Here is a 22,161-nt window from a genome sequence, read left to right as displayed (position 1 = left end):
GGGAGGATACTGGTTTTTTAAATATTGGAAATAAGAGGGAAAAAAACTGCTCTCCTCTAACAGCACTACCAACTTTCTAACAAACTTTGTTCTAGTAGATTTTTGCAAGAGATTTCCTTTCAGTGTTTTACTACTGCATGAAGTAAGGGATCTGATGGGGCAGAGCATGTGAGGGGTTGTTGATACTTCCAAATACAGCCATTACTTCTGATCTTTGGTGACTCTGAAATGAGTCCTTTTTAATATAAAACTGGAAAATCTTTCTATTTTTTCATTAAAGGGTATTCAGAAATCTAACTTTAGCAGCCTAAGCTGTGACATTGATTTAATCTGTTCCAAAGGGGGTTTCTATCAGAAATTATTTCTGTGAGTTTGTTTTGGTGTATTTTAATATAATCATAATCAGTATATACAGCCTTACTGTGTTCAGTATTTTGCAGTCATAGGTAGATAGGGGAAATACTATCTACAAAGTATTCTCAGCCCAAAAGAAGCCAGAGAATAGATAAATTTTGCAAGCACCTTCATTCATAGCTGAAGGCACTATCTTCTGCTGCTGCTGGGCTTTTTTCTGTGTTCAAAATAAAGTTGAAGGTAAAAGCAGAGTAAAAATAACAGCAAGGGTGAAAGTAAAGGGGAGAACGAAAAAATCAGGGACTATTTATATCAAAAGATGACCATCAGACAGGATTCAGTTTACAGAGGAGGAAAATGGTTGTGCTAGACCACTTGGGAGCTTTCCCATGGCCTAACAGGTACGTTGAGGACATTGCTAAAATATTTTTAGGATAGGCTGACCTTTGAATATACAGGACGAGATCACTGAAAAGAAAAGCAGAGATCAGATTGAGTGAGTAGACTTGCTTATAGAGTTGATTTCTTGAAAGGTCTACTATTTGGAAGGAAAAAAAAAAAGGTGGGGGAAATAGCTTTTGTTTGGTCAAAGGCAGGCTGGCTTTGTGAAAGTTAATAAAAGTTGTGTCGCAGGGTAACTAGAACATGGCAATTTCAGTGCAGTGGAGAAAAACAAATTTGCCAGTGCTCAGGCACAGAATGAGGAAACACTGAGAAGTGGACATGAATCAGTGCATGAAACCTGTCTTTCAATGGAAAAAATGACTGCTGAGAGCTGAGGGGACCACTGGAAGAGACAGTAAGGTTTAGCCTGGCTGTATGATCCTAGAACAATACATAAGAGGAGGCAGTCCCCTAGCTGTACTGGAGCGACTGGAAGAGTCAGTCCTTGTAGAACTTCTCAGACAGACTGTGTATCTTTATTTGGAGCATTTTTACTTTCTGGTCTTTCCCTCACACCACTGTAATCCCATTTCTAGGAAGCAGTCACCATTTTAGTTGATTGCCCTGGAGCTTTGCATCATCTACTTTTGCTGCTGCTGTTTGTTCATCCAAAGGAATAAGAATCAACATCAGCCATATCCATTCTTATGCACAGTCTTAGAGAAAGGCTTGGTAAGAAAACTTTGTGAAAGTCCCAACTGGCATATTCAAGAAGGGCCAGAGAGAGATTAGAGCAGGCTAATAAAATGGATTTGGAGCAAGAATGGAAAATGCTTGTGCAATACTTGAGAAATAAATTGTCCTGGATTTGAGTGAGTGGTGGGTTTTTTTGGTAGCAGGGGAGGGGGCTATAGGGGTGGCCCCCTGTGAGAAGCTTCTTGAAGCTCCCCCAGCTCCAAGTCGGCCACACCTCTGCACCAAGGCCGAGCCAACCAGCTGCACCTCTGCAATAACGTATTTAAGAAGGGACATGGTGTGGAGGAGTCAGACTTGTGAGGAGGAGTTGCGGCAGTTGCGTGAACACCAAGGTCAACGGAGGAAGAAAGGAAGGGGGAGGTGTGCCAGAGCAGAGAACCCCCTGTATCCTGTGGTGAGACAGCAGGGCGGCCCCCACCACCACCCATTAAGGTCTACAGAACACACTGTTTTATGGCCTGTGAGGGGCCTCACACAGCCCACTAAGGTGTCTCTGCCTGAAGGAGTCCAGGATCTTGTGGGAAGAAGCAGCCACTGCTCTTGTAGTTCGGCGCTGGGAGGATTGCAGCATGCGGGGGTGTCTCACTCCGGAGCAGCAAAGGAAATGCTGTGGCCTGTGGGAGGGACTCATGTCAGAGCAAATTTGTAGAGGACTGTCTCCTGTGAGAGAAGAACTACGCTGGAGCAGGGGGAAGAAGTTCCAGAAGCTCCCCGCACTGAAGATGGAAGAAGCGCAGCACTGTCTGGACCCCCCATTCCCTGCCCCTGCGCCATTGTGGGAGGACGTAGAAATATCAGGAGCAGAGCTGAGCCCAGGAAGAAGGGAGGGGTGGGGGGAAGGTGTTCTCAAGATGTGGCAATGCTTCTCGCTGTCCTACTCTGTTAAGTGTTGTTGTTAGTGTCTGTAATAAATCTATGTTCTTTTTTTCTTCCCCTAACGAGTCTGCCTTTTACCTATGACCGTAATGGGTGATCTATCCCTCCCTGTCCTTCCTTGAATCCCAAGCCTAGCTTATTTTCCCCTTCTCAGTGCTGGGGGGAAAGGGTGGAGTGAGCGGCTATGTGGTGCTCAGTTGCCCTCTGAGCTCAAACCATGACAGAAATGAAGTAGAAATAATAGAGGACTGTGTTCTTGTATGAAGTTATCTAGGAGAGCATATGTGTAGTAACCAGATGACCTGGGGGCACAGAAGAAACCTTCAAATTGTAAGGCATGTCCCAGAAATGTGAACATCTATATTTAACCCCCTCAAACAACTTCAGTTGCCAGTGACCTCTCTTTCTTCACCAGCCATGCTGAGAATGTCGCTATCCATTGTCACTGTTCTCTTGGCTTGCTCTGTGCAGTAAATGGCAATGTGATCAAATCTGCAGTTGTTCTTCAGAAGGGCAGCAGTGCAGCTGAGAACTGGGTCCCAGCTATTGCCTAGAAAGTTGGTCCAACCTTAGAGACAAGCAGCAGTGCTATTATCAGTGAAGAAGTACTAGAGATGCAGATTTTTAGAGCATCTGAGCAGAAAAAGATCATTTGCTGTCAACAGCCAAAAATCCTTTGTAGTGAAGGGCAACGTGTTCATACCACAGTGGTGTCCTGCTCTTGAGAACTGTAAATACCAAATATGTTTTTGATGCTGCTAATCCTCATGGGTTCTCCTGCATATTAACATTGTTTTGCTGTGCATTGCCAAGTCCCATGTACCTCTGTGTTCCCTTTGTCCAAGTGGGAATAATACTGTCCTACTGGTGAATCTGCTTCACATGAAGTGAGCAGGGATGGAGGAGCCCAGCTGTTGTTTGAGACTTTGGTGGAGGAGGATTGTACGGTTGTAGGGTAGGGATCCCTGTAGTCTCTTCCATGTTACCTGTGTTGGTAGGAAAGTTTGGCTGTAGGGTGAGTGTGCAGGAACACTAGCTATTGGCCAACATTTTTATAATATTACAGGTGTGTGTGGAGCCCCCTTCGGGTTTTTTGCCATTAGCAGTCCTAGAGGGGAAGGATGGTAGAAGTTTCTGTTCCTCTCATCAGCTAAGGAGAGAGAACTACTGTTCTGAAGGTAACATGAAAAAACAGAGCCCTTGAGCAGGCCCCAAGCAAACAGTCCCAGCCTATCCCCTTCTCTAGTTTTAGCCTTTTCCTGGCCTCATATCATGTTCTTTTAGAAGCTGCTCTATTCATCTTATAAATTAGCTATTTTTCACTTGGAGGAGTAAAGCTTGAAATACCTCATATCCTGTTAGCTTAGCTCTTATTGTAAAAAAATCATGTTTTATGTCTTGTCAGAAGGAATCTGCAGGGAGGAAAAGAAAATTACAGTATTTTCATGTTTTCCCCAAACTAATTCTGCTTACATTTGTGTAGGTTAGGTCTGTAGCTCTAATAGAGTATTAACTCTAACACTAATAAACTTTTTATTAAATATTTTGATACTATATTTTCCTTTTCTTTATTTTCCAGGGCAGGGAAACCGCCACCTGGCTTACATCTGGATGTAGTCAAAGGGGACAAACTCATTGAGGTATGAAAATAGGTTTTATATGTGTTTGGTGTATCATATACATAGGCACTAGCAGTGGAACGTTTCCCAGCATTTTTCACATTTATGCATAACTATTTAATTTCTCTCTTATACTATTTTCAAATCAGTTTGTTTTGAAATTTCAGAAGGAAGTGAATTTTCCCTTGCCTGTACTCTAAGGCCATCTCATACTATACAGCTCTTCCCTCAGTTATCTTCCGATTAGATGCACTGCTTGAAGAGATGCAAAACTGCAGTGCTCAGCTAGCAAACAATGACACATTGATTCCTGAACATTAAACCTGTCCTAGTAAGAGAGAAAAAAATTAAAATGATTGTAAGGGAAACTCGATACTTTGAAGTGCCTTTTATCTTCCCAACTTAATTTTGGACTAAAGTTGACATTTTGTTTCCTACAAAGCACTTATATAGGAGGTATCAGACTGCAGCCAGATGGCACCTTGTCTTAGAAACTTCAGGAGAAGAAGCTCAAATAACATGGGAAAAGGAATCTCAGATACTAAAGAGTAAAAACTCTTCACTTCGTACAGCTTGTTTGAGATTCTTATTTTTTATTTTGTGCTGCAGTAGGGTTATCTAGGCATCCTGTGTTTTATGGGATTGTTGCCCTGTCCTACATTATGAAATACAGTATGATTTTTCATCCCATGATCTGGATCTGTGAACAGTGTTGTACATAGCACAGATACAATGAGTTATTTTTATTACAGCAAAAGAATTTGTCTGATATACACCACCTCATTCTCTACTTAATATTTTGACTTACATCACACTAAAGTAGTAAGTAAAAAGAAAAAAAAAAAAAGGCTTCTTAACATGGTTGCCAGAGAGGACCCAAGTCAGCGAATGTACTTTAGCTGTGGAGAGGCTCCTAACTTGCAATTGACTGAAACAGAGAAATGTTTCTGGGCAGCAAAAGTTTGCAAACTTGAGCCAACTTTTCCGAACCAAAACTTGGAAAATTAAGAACTCAGTTTTACATCAATAAAGATTTAGGTAGCTTAAGATCTTGTCTGTTTTTTAATGTATTCTACCACAGGAGCATCAGATGGTATTGTGTTCCTTCTGGTGTCTATCAGGAGACATACACTGTTTAGAATTTGTTTAAGTTACCAGAATACGCTTTGCATAGGAAAGCAGATAGAGATGTCACAAATAGGTATCTCACAAATATACTCGTGTTTTCCCAGGCCAGAAACCAGTAAAATGAGGCTTATCTTTATATAGTCCTTTACCATTGGTTTTAGAAACTGTTTTCAGAGAGTGCTCTTACTCTAGATTTAAAGACACAGAAAATTGGCAAAGCCAGGCTTGACTTAAGAGATCTTTGCTCAGCCTTAATTTTAAAGGAATTAGATACTAACACACATTTACTGCATCTTCAAAGTAGCTCATTAGTTGACACAAGATGTGGCAGAGTTGCTTCATACCAGCTACTCAGACTACGTTGGAGCTATACTTCATTGGCTCTTTCTAGGCCCTATAGCTTTCAAACCTTTTGCATTGTGTTTGTCTTCAAACTGTGGACCATGTATTCTGCTTCTCGTGGTACTGTTACATGTTCAGAATAGTTTTCAGAGGTCAGAGAGCTGTAGTAGGACTACGGTTAAGCTCAGCCTTCTCACTGCCCTCCTAGAAGTAGCATGTGGGGTCAGGACTGTACTTGGCACTGAGTTTTCCAGTATTTCTTACAGGCCATGTGATGAAATTCAGCAAGAAAAGCCAAATGGGAGTGACTTTGGGTTTTTTGGTATGTGGCAGGTGGCCAAAAGTAGTGCAGCCTAGGAGAGTTACTCTTTAAGATGAGTTTTTTCTTGTCATGTTTCTTTTGGATTTTTGAGTGTGGAGAGAGAGCTTTAGGATGAAAGAGTTTATATGGAGCTCTCTGCTGAATTAATCATCAGGCGCTAGGCAAATGTCTATCATGGGAGTCATAGTCAAGACAGAAAAAAAAGCCACAAAATGCTATATGGAAGTTGAGGATGCACCGTTGGTTTTGGCAGTGGGTAAGCAAATCTGGTGTTGACAAATTGACAGCAATACTGTCCTGGTGGCGTCAGGCTCTGAGGCTGTGCTCCCCAAAGCTTTGGACCTCCCAGAGGTCCAAGTTGTCTTTGTAAACCTGGGGTCTGTCTGCATTGGGAAAGTGGGTGGTACAAGCATCCTGATTTTCTCTTCCTACCATCAACTCTCTTGATAACCTAAAAGAGGTTCTTTTTGCTGCCATGCAGAGTACTGTTGACAGCTATTGCTAGTCTGCTATCCAAGTACTCCGAGGTTCAATAGAGGATGTGATCACACAGAGGTTATGGAATGACTGTAGAGTTTGTGTTTTACCTCCTGAATATTTGATGTTGGCTACCGGTGTTACTGAGATCAGTGAGATGCAGCTTGCCTGCAATTCAGTGTGTAATACGTGTGTGGAATGCTGTGGCAAGCGGTGACCAGGTGCAGGCACCTGTGTGTGTAGCACAGAGGTCTGGCTTGCTGTCATACTTCAGTTTGCTGAAGTAAGAATCAGAAGAGCTGGCTTGGTAGGGAAGTTCTAGCCAACTGTTTCATGTAGCATTCACGTCTGCTTCTATGGGTGCTTTGTGGCTGTGCACACTGTATGTAGGGGATGACAAGTCCTCTAGGCTGTGGTAGTTACGTGAAACAATGTACACTGTGTATGTATGCGAACTGTGCAACAACTTAACAGCATTTGAGTGTGATCCATCTGTTTTTCTGTTTGGTACATGTGACAATTTTTCAGGTTTTGTCTTTTATGGTAGACAGCATTAACCAGGAAAGAACATTCTTAAATCTTGTGAATTATCAAGCACTTGATACTAACCGAGCCATCTGTATCCCAGGTCTTGTGCAGAGGTCTGAGGTACACCTTGTGATTGCTGGGTCTGAAAAGTGCAACATTAAAACAAGCCATGAAGTGTTTAAGCTCAGTGTATAAAGGATGACACTGGGTTATAACTCAGAGGCACAGAAAATTTTGGAAACATTATCTTGAAGTAAAAGCAATAAAATTATTTTCTCTGTTGATGATTTGTTGCAATATATCTAATTTATGAATTTGTGTCTTTTGGAAAATCTCTTGAAATGTTGTCAAGTGAGAATTACATTGTTTTGCACGTCACAGGTGCAAATTAAGACTTAGGGACACTTCTTTTGGTTTCAGTTGTGGACAAGAATGAGAAATTGCTTGACCAATTTTTATGGTACTTGAAATTGTAAGATAACGGCTTGTGAGGCTGAGCACTGAAACTTGGAGTAATGAATCAGTTTCCAAAGATCCACTTGTTTCTGTCAGAGTTGTGGGAGTTTCTTCAAATGCACAAGAATAAAAGGAAAAATTAGTGCTCATCTTTCTTACAAAGTGGAATCATAGAATTCATTAATACAAAGGTATTGAATTTGGGAAGACTCAGAGCACTGAATTGAATGATTAAGATACAACATAATATTGGACATAAATCCATTGCTGTGAAGTTGGATCCCCAGAAAACCTAACCAGCATTTCTGAAAAGATGTATTGTAACAAACACTATGGTATTCATAGGTCAATATATGGATGAAACAACTATAATCTTAAGGGAAAATATCAGTGAGACTAATGGAACGATTGTTGTTGACTAAAGCTTGCAGGGAAAAGCATAACAAAAGTATGCTAGCATGGAGAGTGTACAGGGAGGAGATTGATCTGTTTACAGGTGGAATTAAAAAAAGAAAAAAAGTTAAATAATAGTCAACCAGAAAGGACTGAGGAAACCATGTACTAATTTAAGGTCTTTATTAGTGGCTTATACTTTCTGCTTAGTTCTGAGTGGAGGGTCTTATGAAAACCAGCATTTGTAATAAAGACAGGAAGTGATAATAGACTAGACAGGTGAGAGCAGAATCCAGTAGACTGTTTCAGTATACTGATTTCTAGGTTTTTTTACCTAAACTACACTGAGGCTTTGAGGTATGCTATTCCTCACCAGACACAAATAGATTCAGAGGAGACACCTGAATGTTTTAAATGTCCCAACTGGAGGAAAATCACTTGCATTTTGCATTTGCATCCTGTTTGTCACCAGATAACGTACTTGAAGGTGAATTGCTAATAAAGCTGTGATTCCTGTCTTAACGAATGAGACATGGACTCACAAAGATTTTTTTTTATTTTTTTTTTTAGTTTAAGTATCGATGCTCTTGTGGATTTTCTGCCAGCCTATGTATCACTGAGAGTACTGATGAAATTATCATTCTATTTAGCTGTTTGTTTTCACAGAACTTCTTGAAATTTAATATTTTGTATTGCTGGTTGAAATCAGCCAGCTGGTTGAGAAGTTACTTGGTTTAGTAGTGGATGTCAGGAGCTAATTAATACACACACAGCTTGACCGCCAAAATATTGTTATTTTAAGAAAGCAGGCCAAAATATGCAAGTCAGTAGATTTCACAAAGCATTTACTCTAATGAAATCATGCTTAAAATGTATACCTTGAGTTAGTTGGGAATAAGACATTAGCAGATTATTACATAAGGGACCAATTAACTGTAAAGTTGTCATGGTGTATACTACTATGGAGTTGAGTTGTTCAATTAATTCTTCTAGTGACCTAAAAGAGAGAATAAACATGCAGAAATAAATTAAATGCTTATTACTGAATACCAGATTATGAGAACTGCTAAACAATGAGAAATCCAACCTAGAAAATATAGAACACATCTAGGGGGAAAAAAATGGAAAAAATCAGTGGGGAAGCAACATCTGAATGAAGCAGTACCAAAAGCCTTAAAGTTCATAATTGGTGGGCAGGTAAATAAATGTAAATTTTCAAGGTGATTTGTAGTAGAAAATTAGGCCCATGTGATTTTTATGCTTGTAGATAAGGCAGAGGAATATAAATACTATGTCTTATTCCAAGCTGTCTCCTTATTTTTTGTGTGACTTGGTAGTGCCACAGAATAAGTAACTGTCTAGATACTCATTGCATCAGTTTTCTGATAGCTCAAAAAAAAAGAAAAAAAAAAAAAAAAAAAAAACAAACCAAGTACCTGTGACTAGTGTGATACATTGGCTGTTTCTAGCTGAGCGTGTGGTTTATACAGCTGGCAAAACTGAGGAGCAAACAACTGCTTGATGTGAATGCTGCTGCCAGAAAGGGAGATCCTTCCTCATCACACAGCCCTAGTGCATATAATCCATTACTTCTCTAGAGCCAACTGCGATGTGCATCTGACTGAAGGCAGACTGATTCAGTCCACTAGAGTAGTAGAAGACTAATGCTGCAAAAAGTGCTTTGCAGGCTGAAAACTTTGCTCAGATGTGTGGCAGTGCAATTGAGGAGAAAATTGTATAGCTGGGAATGGAAGGAGGGAGAGGCGAGAGACCCTCATGCTCTAGCAGGCAAACTGTTAATTCATCTCAGACCATCTTATGAAAGCAGTGCCTTCCTGAACTAAGATCTGTTTTTTTTCTGATGAAAATGTATCATCAGCATTCCCTTGATCATGCTCTTGAAACGTTGTGTGTGGGCTTTGGTAAATGTTTCGAATAGCAGGAGGAGCCGTCTGTTAACAAATCTGTAATGCACTGACAGCCTTTGAATTGTGCAGCTGGAAGCAAGAAAACACAGGTTAGATTAAGATCTTGGAATATGGTGAGAAAGAAGGCTGCACTGCTTGGGTACATTTAAGCACAAGGAGTTCCTTTCAACAACATTGTTAATAGAAATATGCTGTGTACACTGTAGGACTGTGTCAGTATGTTCCTTTGCTTTTCAGAGGTGGTTTGTGTTACTGATATTAGAGTATGTAAGATCTTGTTTGAAGAAGAGATGAGAACTAGGATGAATTAAGAAGAAATGCCTAAAATTAATGGTTTACTTGAATAGACTAATACAGATTCATATCACAGTACATACTCAGTAAAGTTTTACATCTTTATAATAAAGATCTGAAGTCTCATATATGTCCATTTCTATACAGAAATATAATTTTGATGTTCTGTATCAGACTGAAGATCATTTAGCACAGATTCCTGGCTTAGGCAAGGCCCAAGGTCATCTGCCTTGAGGGATGTGTAAAAATCACTGGGAGCAGATGTAAGAGGTATCTCTCTTGTACGAGACAGTCTCATGCTTTGAAGAATTAGTGTCCTTCCCAGGCTGTCCTGTATTGGCTGTTAAAGAAGGGAATAACTGGGACTCTTCCATATTCAGCTGTTCTGATTTTACAAAGAAAAGATTTGAGTTTCTGTATTTAACAGTGTTAGATAATCCTGAAATATTGATTAGTTGTTGATGCTTTTGTTTTGAACTTGCTTTGTTTATTCATGTTCTTGATTTATTTCAGGAAGATCCAAAATATTATAGGAGTCTAATATGCTTCTCTGTTTGATATTCTACCTCAGAAACTCATCATTGATGAGAAGAAATACTATCTCTTTGGGAGAAATCCTGATCTGTGCGATTTTACCATTGACCACCAGTCTTGCTCTCGGGTCCATGCTGCCTTGGTCTATCACAAACATCTCAAGAGGGTTTTCCTCATAGATCTAAACAGCAGTAAGTAGTGTGACATTTAACCACATAGAAGTACGATATTTCAGGTGCTTAAATATTTCTGAATCTGAAACACTTTTTCCATTGTTCTGTTGTTGTTGTTTGCACTGTGTGGATAGATGACTGTAATTTGAATTAGCATCCTAGTGAAAGATTGGCAAGGGTTAGGAGCAAAGGTGTATTTACTCCAGTCAGCTTACATGTGCTTCACTTGGTGTTTAAAACAGCATTTCTAGATGATGGCTAAATGAGGCTAAGGGAGAGGAGGGTAGTAACTTGGCCTTCCCTTCACGGTTTTAATGAAGCTTTCTCTTCTGAGGGTGATTTCCCAAGATCTAAAACCTGACTACTGTTTTTTCCACTGAGGGGATGATTCCAGACATGGTACGTGGGGACCTACAAGAATCCAGAAAGTGAATGGTGTTTATCGTTTATTTCCATGACTTTTTGAGGACTCCTGATGTGTGTTATCTTAGTTCGTGAGATGGTAGGTAAAATGTACATTGCTAATGTTTTAAGCAGTACCTCAGTGACTTGTATCTTGGAGCAACCACATAGAGTTTCTGAACTTCTCAAGACTTGAACTTGAATACTGTAAGCCCAAGCTGATGACTAACAGACTATTTTGCATTTTAATGTTCTCAGCACATGGCACATTCTTGGGTCATATCCGTTTGGAACCTCATAAACCCCAACAGATACCCATTGACTCCACGGTTTCATTTGGCGCTTCTACCCGGGCATATACTCTGCGAGAGAAGCCTCAGACACTGCCGTCAGCCGTTAAAGGAGATGAGAAAATGGGCAGTGAAGATGAAGAGCTCAAGGGCTTGCTGGGCCTGCCAGAGGAGGAGACAGAACTTGACGTAAGTACGATGGTATATTGTACCTAGATGGCATTTCCAGCTAAACGGATAGCATTCCCCGCTTGCTTCCTTAGGTTCAGGTTCTTAATTTCTTGGCCTCAAAGATAGTCTGAGGTGTCTTCTGCTGGCAGATATGCATAAACCATCTTGTTCTGCCATGATAAGCCAGTGATCATGTTCCTTCCCACAATCAGTGACATATAGTCTTAGTTTTGACTGGAAGAGATAATTTTTCTTCTCAGTAGCTAGAATAGTGCTGTGCTTTGGATTCCGTGTGGGGTTTGATATGAAAAGGATGTTGATAATACACTGATATTTTCAGCTGTTGCTAAGACATCAAGGACTCTCCAACTTCCCATGTCTTGCCTGTGCCCGGGCACACAAGAAGCTGAGATGGAGTGCAGCCAGAGCACCAGACCCAAACTGGCCAATGAAATATTCCATATCATGTAACGTCATGCTCAGTATATAAAGGAGGGGTGGCCAGGAAGGAGGGGGTTTTCCCTCGCTTCTGGGATTGCAGTTTCAGGATCTTTTTTTTTTGGGATCGCTGGCCAGGAACAGGTTGGGTATCAGTCAGCAGGTGGTGAGCAATCACACTGTGCATGACTTGTTTGTACTTTCTATTATTGTTACTGTTTTATTTTATTTCAATTATTAAACTTTTCATCTCAACCTACAGGTCTCCCTTTACCCCTCCAATTCCCTCCTTATCCCCTGAGCAGGGGAGCGTGAGAGGCTGCATGATGTTTGGCTGCCAGCCAGGTTCAAACCATGACACCCAATAATCCTACTATCCCAATGGTCTTCTTGCAAAGGCTTGCCAGGGAGTATGTGTTCTCCAACTAACATTACCCCAGGTCAGAGGTGATTTCCCACACTGTTGCCAGGTAGCAGTGAATGCTGCCCTGTTTCCTACAGTTAGCTAGTGAAGAGGGAGAAAACAGTATATGTGGCATTCACAGGATTGTTGAGGTTGGAAGGGATCTCTCAGGGTCATGCAGTCCAGTCGCCCTGCTCAAGCTTGCGCAGGTTGCCCAGGATCATGCTTGGTCAGGTTTTGAATATCTCTGCAGGCAGAGACTCCACAAGCTCTCTGGGTGACTTGTTACATCACTGGAGCACTCTTTCTCCCTAGGGGTCTAAAGCTGAAGCTAAACAATGTGCTGTGGTCTTTTGATATGCACACTCACGTGATTAAATCAGACTTCATACACTAGTTGCTTAAACTGTTTTGTCTCCAAATTTGTTATTAGAACCTGACAGAGTTTAATACAGCCCACAACAAAAGAATTTCCACACTAACCATTGAGGAAGGTAACTTGGATATTCAGAGACCAAAGAGAAAACGGAAGAACTCCAGAGTGACATTCAGTGATGATGATGAAATCATCAATCCGGGTAAGTAGTTTGTTATAATCTTTAGCTGATGCCCCTAAGGCCCTCTTTCCAGTATTCTCATAGGGATTCTTCATGGCTGTGTATGGATAAGGAGAACAGAGATTTGGCAGTCAATATTTGGGATGTGCTATTGCAGAGATGCTGTCTGATGTCTCAGTTAAGTCTCTCTCTTTAGAATCTAAATGGGAGGTGAACTTGTTTGTTTTTCTTCTGTCCCTTAATGCTTTCCTTACCTGTTGCCTAATGGATATCTGTCTCAAACTCAGAGGTTTTTTGCTACTTGTCTGCATATCTGAAACAAGTCATCCTCATTCAAAAAGGTGCTTCTGAAGATGTGTCCAATTCCTAATTAGTAATTTTTCTCCCTTAACTGTTTTATATTAATGGCAATCTTATTAATGATATTTTATTTGGATAATATTCCTATTAATAAGAGTAGCTTATTAATGAGCATGCGTTTTAAAATATAGTCCGGAGCTAGTTTAATTTGGCAGTGTATACCGCCCAGAATAATGATTTTGATTTATGAGGTTATGAAATTTAGTGCTGAGAACATCCTAATGTAAACAGCAGTCATTCACAGTATAGAAAAAATAAATTTTTTTCAGACTTTCAGAGACTCTATATTGAATTCTTCTGCTCCTCCTTCAAGGTCCCCCAGGGACTTTTGGGACTAGCTGTTGTGCCTTTGAGCACATGCAGTGTCTTGTTAGCAGCAGCTCTCAGCCCAGAACTCCAGCCTGTCTGATCAGTGCAAACTGCCCATCCATCTCTTCCCGTTCCCCAGCTGAGTGGAAGCCTTTCTTACCAGAATATCTGATGAGCCCACCTTGAGACAAAGCCACTAGGTGTCCCCTTAGCTCCTCTATTTGGGCATGCTTGTGCTTACTGAGAGCTGTTAGAGCACTGGCTTTGAGAAGAGAAGGCCTGTGTACCAATTCTTCATATAGATTCCTTTACCTGACAGAGGTACTATGTTTTCCTATATTCTTACCAAAGACTTCACTGTTCTTGCCTTTACAGAGGATGTGGACCCATCTGTTGGGCGTTTCAGGAACATGGTGCAGACAGCAGTAGTCCCTGTTAAGGTACAGAGTAACTCCCATCTTTCTAATTAATACGTTACATTGATGAACTCACTTCATGAATTACACCTTAGAAGCATACTTTTCTATGCTGGAAAGTGTTTTACCATTAAGCACAAGTCGTGTTCATGTTTCACAGTTTTCTTTTTTTTTGGAAATCTGGCCATTTCCCTTCAAATCCAGCTTCAGCTTTTTTCTGTAATAACACATAGGATCAATCGCAATGTTTTTTTCCTCCCAACAAGAAATACTTTCCAGAAATTCAGTATGGTAGTTCTAGGAATCAATTAAAACTGTGGCAAGTGTGGAAAATAGAAAGTAAAAATGAGAGGTTGTTTGTTTAAATACTCAAAGTGCTAAAGATTTCATAAGGTTGTCTACTAGAACTAGCAGGGTTAGACTCCAAGATGCGTGTGTTGCCAGTGCTATATTTAATTTTAATATGCTAGGAGTAGGAAACATTTGCAAAACTTCAGGGTAGCTAAGCAACAGTGTAATAGCAATTTCACTTATCACTTGTATACACTAAATAATGTATGTGGAAAAGGATAATTCTACATAAACCCCAGACTGCAGAAGATTCAAGTGATCAGGAGCTAGACAAAATCACACAAGTGATCTAGAATCTGCAGTTTCTTACTGTGTGGGGAAGGGAGGTCTGACTAAAGACCTACTCAGTCTTGCATTCAGGACAAGCCCAAACTGGCAAGCATGTACAGGAGGTAACGAGGTGCTCAGACCTGGTCTAAGTTAAACCTGAGCTTCAACTTCTGTCACCCCTTTCTGCATTGTGCACCTTGAAGAGTTTATTATTAAGAGGTTTTCAAGGAAACTCAGAAGAAATCTTCTGAGACAAAGGTTGGGACATGGTCTGTAACCACTTTATATGTGGCTGGTCTAGGTGTCTTTTTGGGGAAAGTGGCATTGGCATCCAGTTTAAATAGTTTGCTTGTTTCAGGTATTTTGAGTAATTCTTTAAATACTTCCATCTACAGAAAAAACGGTTGGAGAATCCAGGCTCATTGACCACAGATGATTCTGCATCACGACGTATGCAAAACTTTCCCTACAGTGGAGGATTATATGGTGGTTTACCTCCAACTCACAATGAGGCAGGTTCCCAATCACATGGCGTCCATGGGACAGCACTCATTGGTGGTCTGCCAATGCCCTACCCCAATCTTGCCCCAGATGTGGACTTGACTCCTGTTGTGCCCTCAACAGTTACCATGAACCCAGCTCCAAACCCTGCTGTCTTTAATCCTGAAGCTGTGAATGAACCCAAGAAGAAGAAATACGCAAAGGAGGCATGGCCGGGCAAGAAGCCAACCCCTTCCCTGCTGATCTGAGTTGGGTTTTGTTGAGGGAGGGTGGGAGTTACAAACTCCAGAAACTGTTTATGTGCAGTATCGTCTTTTTAAAATTTCAGTGTCCTAACCAGATGTAATACCAAGATTGGAGAAGTGAAATATCCTTTAAAGATCTGTCTTCAAATGTTTTTATATGTCTGTTTAAAAAAAAAAAAAATACAGCTCCCATCTCCTTTTGAACCAAAATATCTGGCATCCTTTTCTTAGCCATTACGGTCCCCAGAGGTCTTTACTCTGAATTTTGATCCATAAGTTGAAGGGGCAGAGTCATACAATTTAATTATCATTTATGGCATGACCCTGCAAATTCATGTATTTAGGTGTCATGCTTACTATAACTAATGTTGTTCCCGCTGGTCCTGATCACAGCAGGTCAGCCATATCAGAAGTAAATGTTTGTGGGGCCAAGCCTTTCAGAAATCCTATTGGTATGAGTTCTAAAACTTGCAAAATATAGGTCAGCTTTTATTTTTTTACATTTTCGAAACCCCAGCAATGTAGGGCATTATCTTTTTTTTTTTTTTTTTTTTTTTCTTGGTTTGGCTACAGCTTGTTTTAATTTCCACCTAAAACACTACAGCATCCCATTAGTTCATGAGAATGTGGAGTTGAGATGGACAAGAAATAGGTGGGTTTCCTTAGCTGTGGTCCAGTAGTGTACGATGGAGTGCTGTGTGGGTGGATAAAGGGGCGCACACGCGGATGGGTCTGAGCTTGTGTTGGTGCTAACGGCAGCATACAAGCACGGCAAGCCTAGGAGCATTTGACGGGTAGATAGACTCTATCTACACTGTACAAACAATAAACAGCAAAGTAGTTAGTGTTGACTCGCTCTGTGATAACTTGGGAGGAGTTAACACAAAGGAGAAGAGCCTCTTTTGAACTTGGTGGCCTTTTTAACTTAAATAGTTTCAGTTTTATTTGTAAATGTAATGTAAGCTTAGAGTACATGTGAGATGCAACAAGACAGCCGTAAAAATGAGCAGCCATCAGCAGTGTCAGAGGACTTGCATGTTTAACAACTAAAACCACAGTCTGCACACTATTTTGGCTGCTAGTAACAGTGAGAATTGAGTGCTACTTACAGCTAGAATATTAATTCTCAATAGAATAAAGCAGTGCACAAGTTGGTTTCATAATATTACATTTTTTTACTCCTTCATCACTTTTTCCCATTGAATAAAATAAGACGCTTGATTTGGATTGTTGCTCTAACCCTTCAAATCATCTGGTTTAGATTTCAAAATCTGATCCACATGTATTCAGACACCGTGTCTTTACTTTATACAAGGTAAGGCCAGAGCTCTGCTTTTCTTACCTTTACTCTGGATTTTTTTGCATTCTGTAATGCGGTTCAGCAGTAGCACATCCATATGTTGTTTGGGGAATTTCTTCAGGAAATACACACTAAAATGACTGTGGTATACCCAGTTGTTAGTTGTGTACAGTACTGTAGCCACCTGGCTAAGTGTTGCTGGATCTGTGCTGTGTTGTAGTGCACAAATCTGATGGTTGCTGGAGCATCGCTGTGGTATAGTGCATCTGATGTGCTGTATGCACTAGACCTGCTTTGGACAGATGCTCCAAAATCAGTGTGACTTCTGCATCTGCAGAGTGATTGCTCCTATCATGTTATTGAGGTAAAAATGAGCTAGTAGCTGCCTCATTCACAAGAGCAATGGCTTTAGAGACTGATTTGTTCTCCTCCCTGAACCATCTTATCTAGCTCAAACTATTATATGGATGAGTACAGTACCTTCTCCATGATACAGTTGTGCTGCTCTATGTTTAGTTGCTATTGAATATGATTCAGTCCTCCAGCATTCTGCTTCCAAACACTCCATGCTGACTCTTAAAATCTTTCTCCCTTTATTTTTAGTCTTACTTCTTTCTGGTATGTAGAATTTTCTTTTTCCAACCAGTCTGCTTTATGAAGGCAACTCTTTAGGGTAAGACTAGTTAGGGCAAGTAAAAGTTCAACAGGTTTTCTTCCTTTTTTTTTGTGTCGGGTTGGGGTTGTTTTGGGAGGTGGGGGATTTTTTTGGTTTGGTTTGGTTTTTTGCAAGTGGCTCTTTGCAAGATTTTTCTTGAAAAGGGAATTTTTCCTGTTTATTGTTTTTTAAAGCTCTTCTCCTCCCTGGGTTTGAACAAGCTCTCATTATTTTAGAGCTTTGTGTCCATAGCTGGCCAGTACAGGAGGGGACAGTATAACATCTAGGAGCTTTGTACAGATGTTTGTACACTTGTGTAATATGTAATAGGCCTTTTCACACTTTCTGTTGAGCTTTTTACCTGTAACCTTTACTATGTTGAAAATTAAATGCAGATTTTGCCAGTTTGGAGAGTGTAGTGTGTTCGTTCCCAGTCCACACTTCTGCAGTTGAGACTGTACGTTGTTTTTTGGCTTACTGAAGTGCAGCTATCACTGCAGGTCTTGTTCTTAGTGGCTGGCTCAGGCTGCGGCTCTTAAAGCTGCTCCAGCTTCTTTGCTCATGACCTGCTTTGCTGTCTTGTGCTGCAGCATGCTGCACTTTTGCACACAAGAGTGACATTTAACAGTGGATTTTAAACAGCAGTTGCCTCTGTTTTCAGAGTGAAGTTCTACCTGGTTCTGGCATAATCCTCTCTCTGCAAAAGATATACTTTAGACCCCAATTTTGCTCTTCTCATTGCCCAGCTTGCTGCCTCTGACATACAGAGTGTGCAAGTCTAAACGCACCATCTTTGTTATGCTGTGTCTCTGCCCCTTGTCCTAGGCTCACTGGGGGAGCTGTAGTGAAAAACAGTGGGACCTGGTTAAAGAAGACTGGTGCTTGCAGTGTAGGGTTGAGAGGGATTCCCAAGCTTTGATGAATTTGGTAATATGTAGGCTATAGATTAATATTTCTTCTTAATGCAGCAATATCCTTGAAGCAGCTGGGGCAGTTCCATTTTCTGTGTGTCAGCAGAAGGCTGAATCTTCACAATTCCTGTACAAGCTGCTGATCTGCCATAGGTAGAAATAGTTGGTACAGGTTAAATAGATAACTTTCTGTTATGACATTTCAACTGTTGGTGTGGTTACAGTTAATTTTCTGTATTAGAGGAAGTATTAAAAAGGAGTCAACTTGAATGATAATCTAAAACTCTCTGCAATGTGGAATGCAGAAGTGGGAATGAAGAAGTGGAGAAGACTTTGCAGTTGAATAAATGATTAAGCTAAAGAATAATGGCAGTGTTTTCCAGGAACATCTGTCCTGCAGCATTCACTGGAGTGTCATTGTATCCCCTCTTCTCTCTTTTGGTTTTGAAATACAAGAGTGCAGCACCCAGCAGGCATCCAAAGAGCTAGTAATGAGCTGGCTGAAGTTGTTCTATTCCCAGTGAGCTGTGCAGTAAGATAGACCCTCTGATGACACACCTGAAAGAATGACTTCTTGGAGAGGTGTCTTCTCCCTGGGGACTTTTAGGAGAGCAGGAATAACTTCCAGCACAGAACAGGTGAGTGTGCCAGCTGAAGTGTACACTCATACACTTACACCAAGTGCTTTGAAACCCTCAATGGCATGGGGAAAGACTACAGTAGAGGGTTGGACTGGAAGACATGGCTTGGGACAAGCCAAAGAACTGGGGCTGCATAATGGCTATTACTGGGCTCAGAGGTCAGATGCTGTTTAGGAGGTTTTTTCAAAGGCACTCTAATGTCAGGTAATCTGTAGGTTCTTTGATCTCAAAACTCTCTTAATTTAGCAGTGGTAGGTAAAGGGGGAAAAATGTTCCTGCTTTCACTTCTCAACACCAGGAACAGCTCCTCGTTCATGAGCTCTGTGGTGTCACTGGGACTTACCTGCTTGCTGTAGGGGACAGGAACGCTAGTGCAAGATGGAGAGTGTGAAGTAAGATCGTGGTGAGTTCGAGATAGACAACCACATGTTTTGGATCACAGTCTTCTAAAGTAGCCTTCCCTGAAGCTCCCATGACCACTAAAGCAGTAGGAGGTACCTCACATACCGGCATCATGTTACTGCCTGAGACTACCCATGGTGCTTCCCCTGCCTCTCCCAGAAGTCCTGCTTGCTCCACAAAAGCAATAGTTTTCTAGCAGCATTGTTGGTTGCTTCAGTGTCTTTTGCATCTTAGGAATTTCTCAGAACTGATGTCTTCTTCAGAGAAGCTTTAAGGGAGGAGCAGCTAAAGAGCCCAAACCTTTGCTGTCCACCCTCTCGTACATAGCTGTCTGTCTTGTCATATATTCTGGCATACATCTGTGACAGGTTTCAGTCACATCTGCAGAATAGTAGATGAGGAAGTCTTAAATACTAGAGCTAGTACTAGAGCATAAATACTGCTCTGGTCATTCTGATGCATCTTACTATGGCCCAAGTTGTTTACTGTCATCTTGCAGAGGCACACAGATAGTCAGCTGCCTGTGTGTGTGCTGGCTTTCCAAGAACTGACCAGTAGTACTGGACTAACCTAGCAATTCCAGTCATGGCTTTTCTGACTCATATCTTGGCTGTAATGTGTCATTTCCTGCCTGAGGTTCCCCAACTACTTCTAGATATGTCAGAGAGGCCTTCTCTTGCTTGAGCCTGTAGCAAATGGAGCCAGCATTTCTGGTGGGTGAGCAATGGTGTGTTTATGTCAGTATCACCCCAGAGCAAGTCCTTTCTGAAAGGAGGCACAACCAATTCTCTCCAGTGTCTTTGTGAAAGTACTGGTTTTATAACTTGAGTTATTTAAGCTTGAAGGAGCTTGTTCTCTATTAACCTCTCCCATATAGGCTTATCAGAGTGCTCAATTACTTTGAAAACACATTCAGGGTTTGGCGAAGATGAGGAAAAGCCTGGAATTGGGCTGTTTAAGTAGTGGTTCCACTCCCTGCTTCAGCTCTGATGCCTCAAGTACAAACCTTTAAGGTGAGAATGCTTTGGGCTGAGAGACTGTTTTTTCTTGGATGCTAGCAGTTGATGTGATCCCTTGACTTCACATATCTTCTGTGCTTGTCTATCTGGGGCCCTGCTTGTAGGATCACAGTTCCTGCTTCTGTCTGAGGAGCTCTGAGCTGCATGTTGTAACCTCAGGCCCACAACTGTAGCCAAACAGCAGCAAAGTTTAGGACTTTGACAAGCAGTGCAGGATGACTTGGGGACTGCCTGAAATTTGTGGAAACTCAAATTGTCTATCTGATGAAATTGCAAATCAATTTCTACAGGCAATTTTATTGTTTACACACTTGAATTTGGACACCAGAAGAGCAGGTAGGCAACTTTGCTCTCTGTAGCTGCTTATGATTGGTATGATTTTCATCCCCATGACCTGAAGTTGGCATGTCCAAGACTTGTTCCTGACTTCTCCATGGGAGCTTTTCTCTGTCCTACAGCACAGAAATCTGCCTGTCTCTGAGAACCTCTGCTACTGTGTCTCTGCTTCACTTACCCTTTCTTGCAGCCACGCTGCATGAAGGAAATGGAGATTAAACCGTATGGGTAGGAGAACTGGTACAATGAAGGATTATGAAAGCTAAACATCTTGCCTCTCTGAGCCTGGGAATGCTGTCCAGAGGCCAAGGTCATGGTTAAAATGGGCAGAGTAAGAAAATGAGTGTCACAAGCCCAGGTGAGAAGTTTGAAAGCTAGAAATAAATGGTAATAAAATCTGTGATGATATGTGGGATGGAATGGTACCCTGTGGGTGAGATAGGAAAACAGTGGTGCATTTTTCCAGGAGCTCTATCTGCCAGGTGTCATTTGAGCAGCAGGGGACATGACAAAACATCATTGTGTCTCCATCAGCATCTACAGCAGGGACTCGGGGAGCAGCAGGGCAGCTAACAGACGCGTGGAGGATGTCCAGTGCTCACAGGGACTGTCCACAAAGACAGAGAGCTTGGCTGTTGGCTGCTTCAGTGCAGAGCCTAAAGCACTGTTTAGGGCACAGCACAGCAGAGAAATTTGCCCAGGGCTCAGTGAGGGTTTCAGTAGCACCAAGAACTGTCAGCTCCATCTGATACGGAGCACAGCCCATGGTGATCAGCAGGGAGGTAGTTTGTGCTTTGAATCTTTTCAAGAGAAATGCAGGACTCTGGATACAATCAACCAGTCTTAACTTGAGAAGACAAAACCACTGGTTCAGTGACCATTGTCATACTATAAAGCTTGTCTCCTGCCAGCACCAGTGGCTGAAAAGCTCCTTGCACTGCACTGACTGGCTGTAAATGCTCCTATGAGATGCTACACACAAGGTCTGCCAGGAGCTCAGTGAAAGCTGAAACGATGCACAGGAACATCTCATCAAAGCCTCCTCTCTGCCAGGAGACAGCACTGTGTGAATGTTTCAGACAAGCTGTTACACTATAGAAAGAGCTTTGCTTTAAATGCAGTACTTGTTTGCTCTTCCCTTGTTATGCTTAGTCATCAGCTTAGGAGCACAGAAACTGTGGGATTTACATGAATTGTTTGCTGTGTGCTCATTGCTTCCTCTTGAGTTGTGGGTTGGAATTTTTTTGGGGGGGAGGAAGGGGTGAGGGTAGGAAGGAAAAGGAATAACTAATTCCATTAATAACCAATCTCTAGTAAAAGAAGTATTTCTACCCAGCCTGTCTTTTTCAAAAAGCAACTGTGTGGAACTGATAATAGCCCTCTGACTCGTGGCAGTTGCTAGCCATCAATTTTTCCTCATTTGATATCACTGGGCCTAGGGTTTATGTTTTTCTTGTTGTCTCTTAACGACTTTATCTCAGTTACTCAGTATGCAGAACACAACTAGTTGTACTAAGATACAGGCTTTACGGTTGCATGCTGCAACATACCTAATTCAACATTTGAAGATTTGCAAACCATTTCCAGCAGATTTTCCATCTGTGTTTGTCCATGATGTTA

At 41.4% G+C, this 22,161-nt stretch overlaps 1 protein-coding gene and 1 non-coding gene across 3 annotated transcripts in view; both read left to right on the top strand.

Moving 5' to 3' along the window:
* PPP1R8 (protein phosphatase 1 regulatory subunit 8) overlaps positions 1-17,636 on the top strand; it is a 29,306-nt gene extending 11,670 nt beyond the window's left edge. Inside the window, exons 2-7 of one of the 2 annotated variants that reach the window (XM_042793859.1) lie at positions 3,950-4,010; positions 10,429-10,582; positions 11,225-11,445; positions 12,702-12,846; positions 13,870-13,934; positions 14,927-17,636. In XM_042793859.1, coding sequence (XP_042649793.1) covers positions 3,950-4,010; positions 10,429-10,582; positions 11,225-11,445; positions 12,702-12,846; positions 13,870-13,934; positions 14,927-15,280 — 1,000 coding nt within the window. In that variant the 3' untranslated portion in view covers positions 15,281-17,636. The remainder of the gene's footprint in view (positions 1-3,949; positions 4,011-10,428; positions 10,583-11,224; positions 11,446-12,701; positions 12,847-13,869; positions 13,935-14,926) is intronic. The other variant, XM_042793860.1, reaches the window with a different exon arrangement.
* Positions 6,851-7,016, top strand: LOC116963350. The gene has a single exon (XR_004408101.1).
* Positions 17,637-22,161: the final 4,525 nt, after the last annotated feature.

This window comes from Tyto alba, unplaced genomic scaffold, assembly GCF_018691265.1.
Source record: "Tyto alba isolate M040663 unplaced genomic scaffold, T.alba_DEE_v4.0 Super-Scaffold_20, whole genome shotgun sequence".
NCBI classification, from domain to species: domain Eukaryota; kingdom Metazoa; phylum Chordata; class Aves; order Strigiformes; family Tytonidae; genus Tyto; species Tyto alba.
The sequence above is the reverse complement of the archived record's forward strand: the minus strand, read 5'-3'. Positions and strand labels throughout refer to the sequence as shown.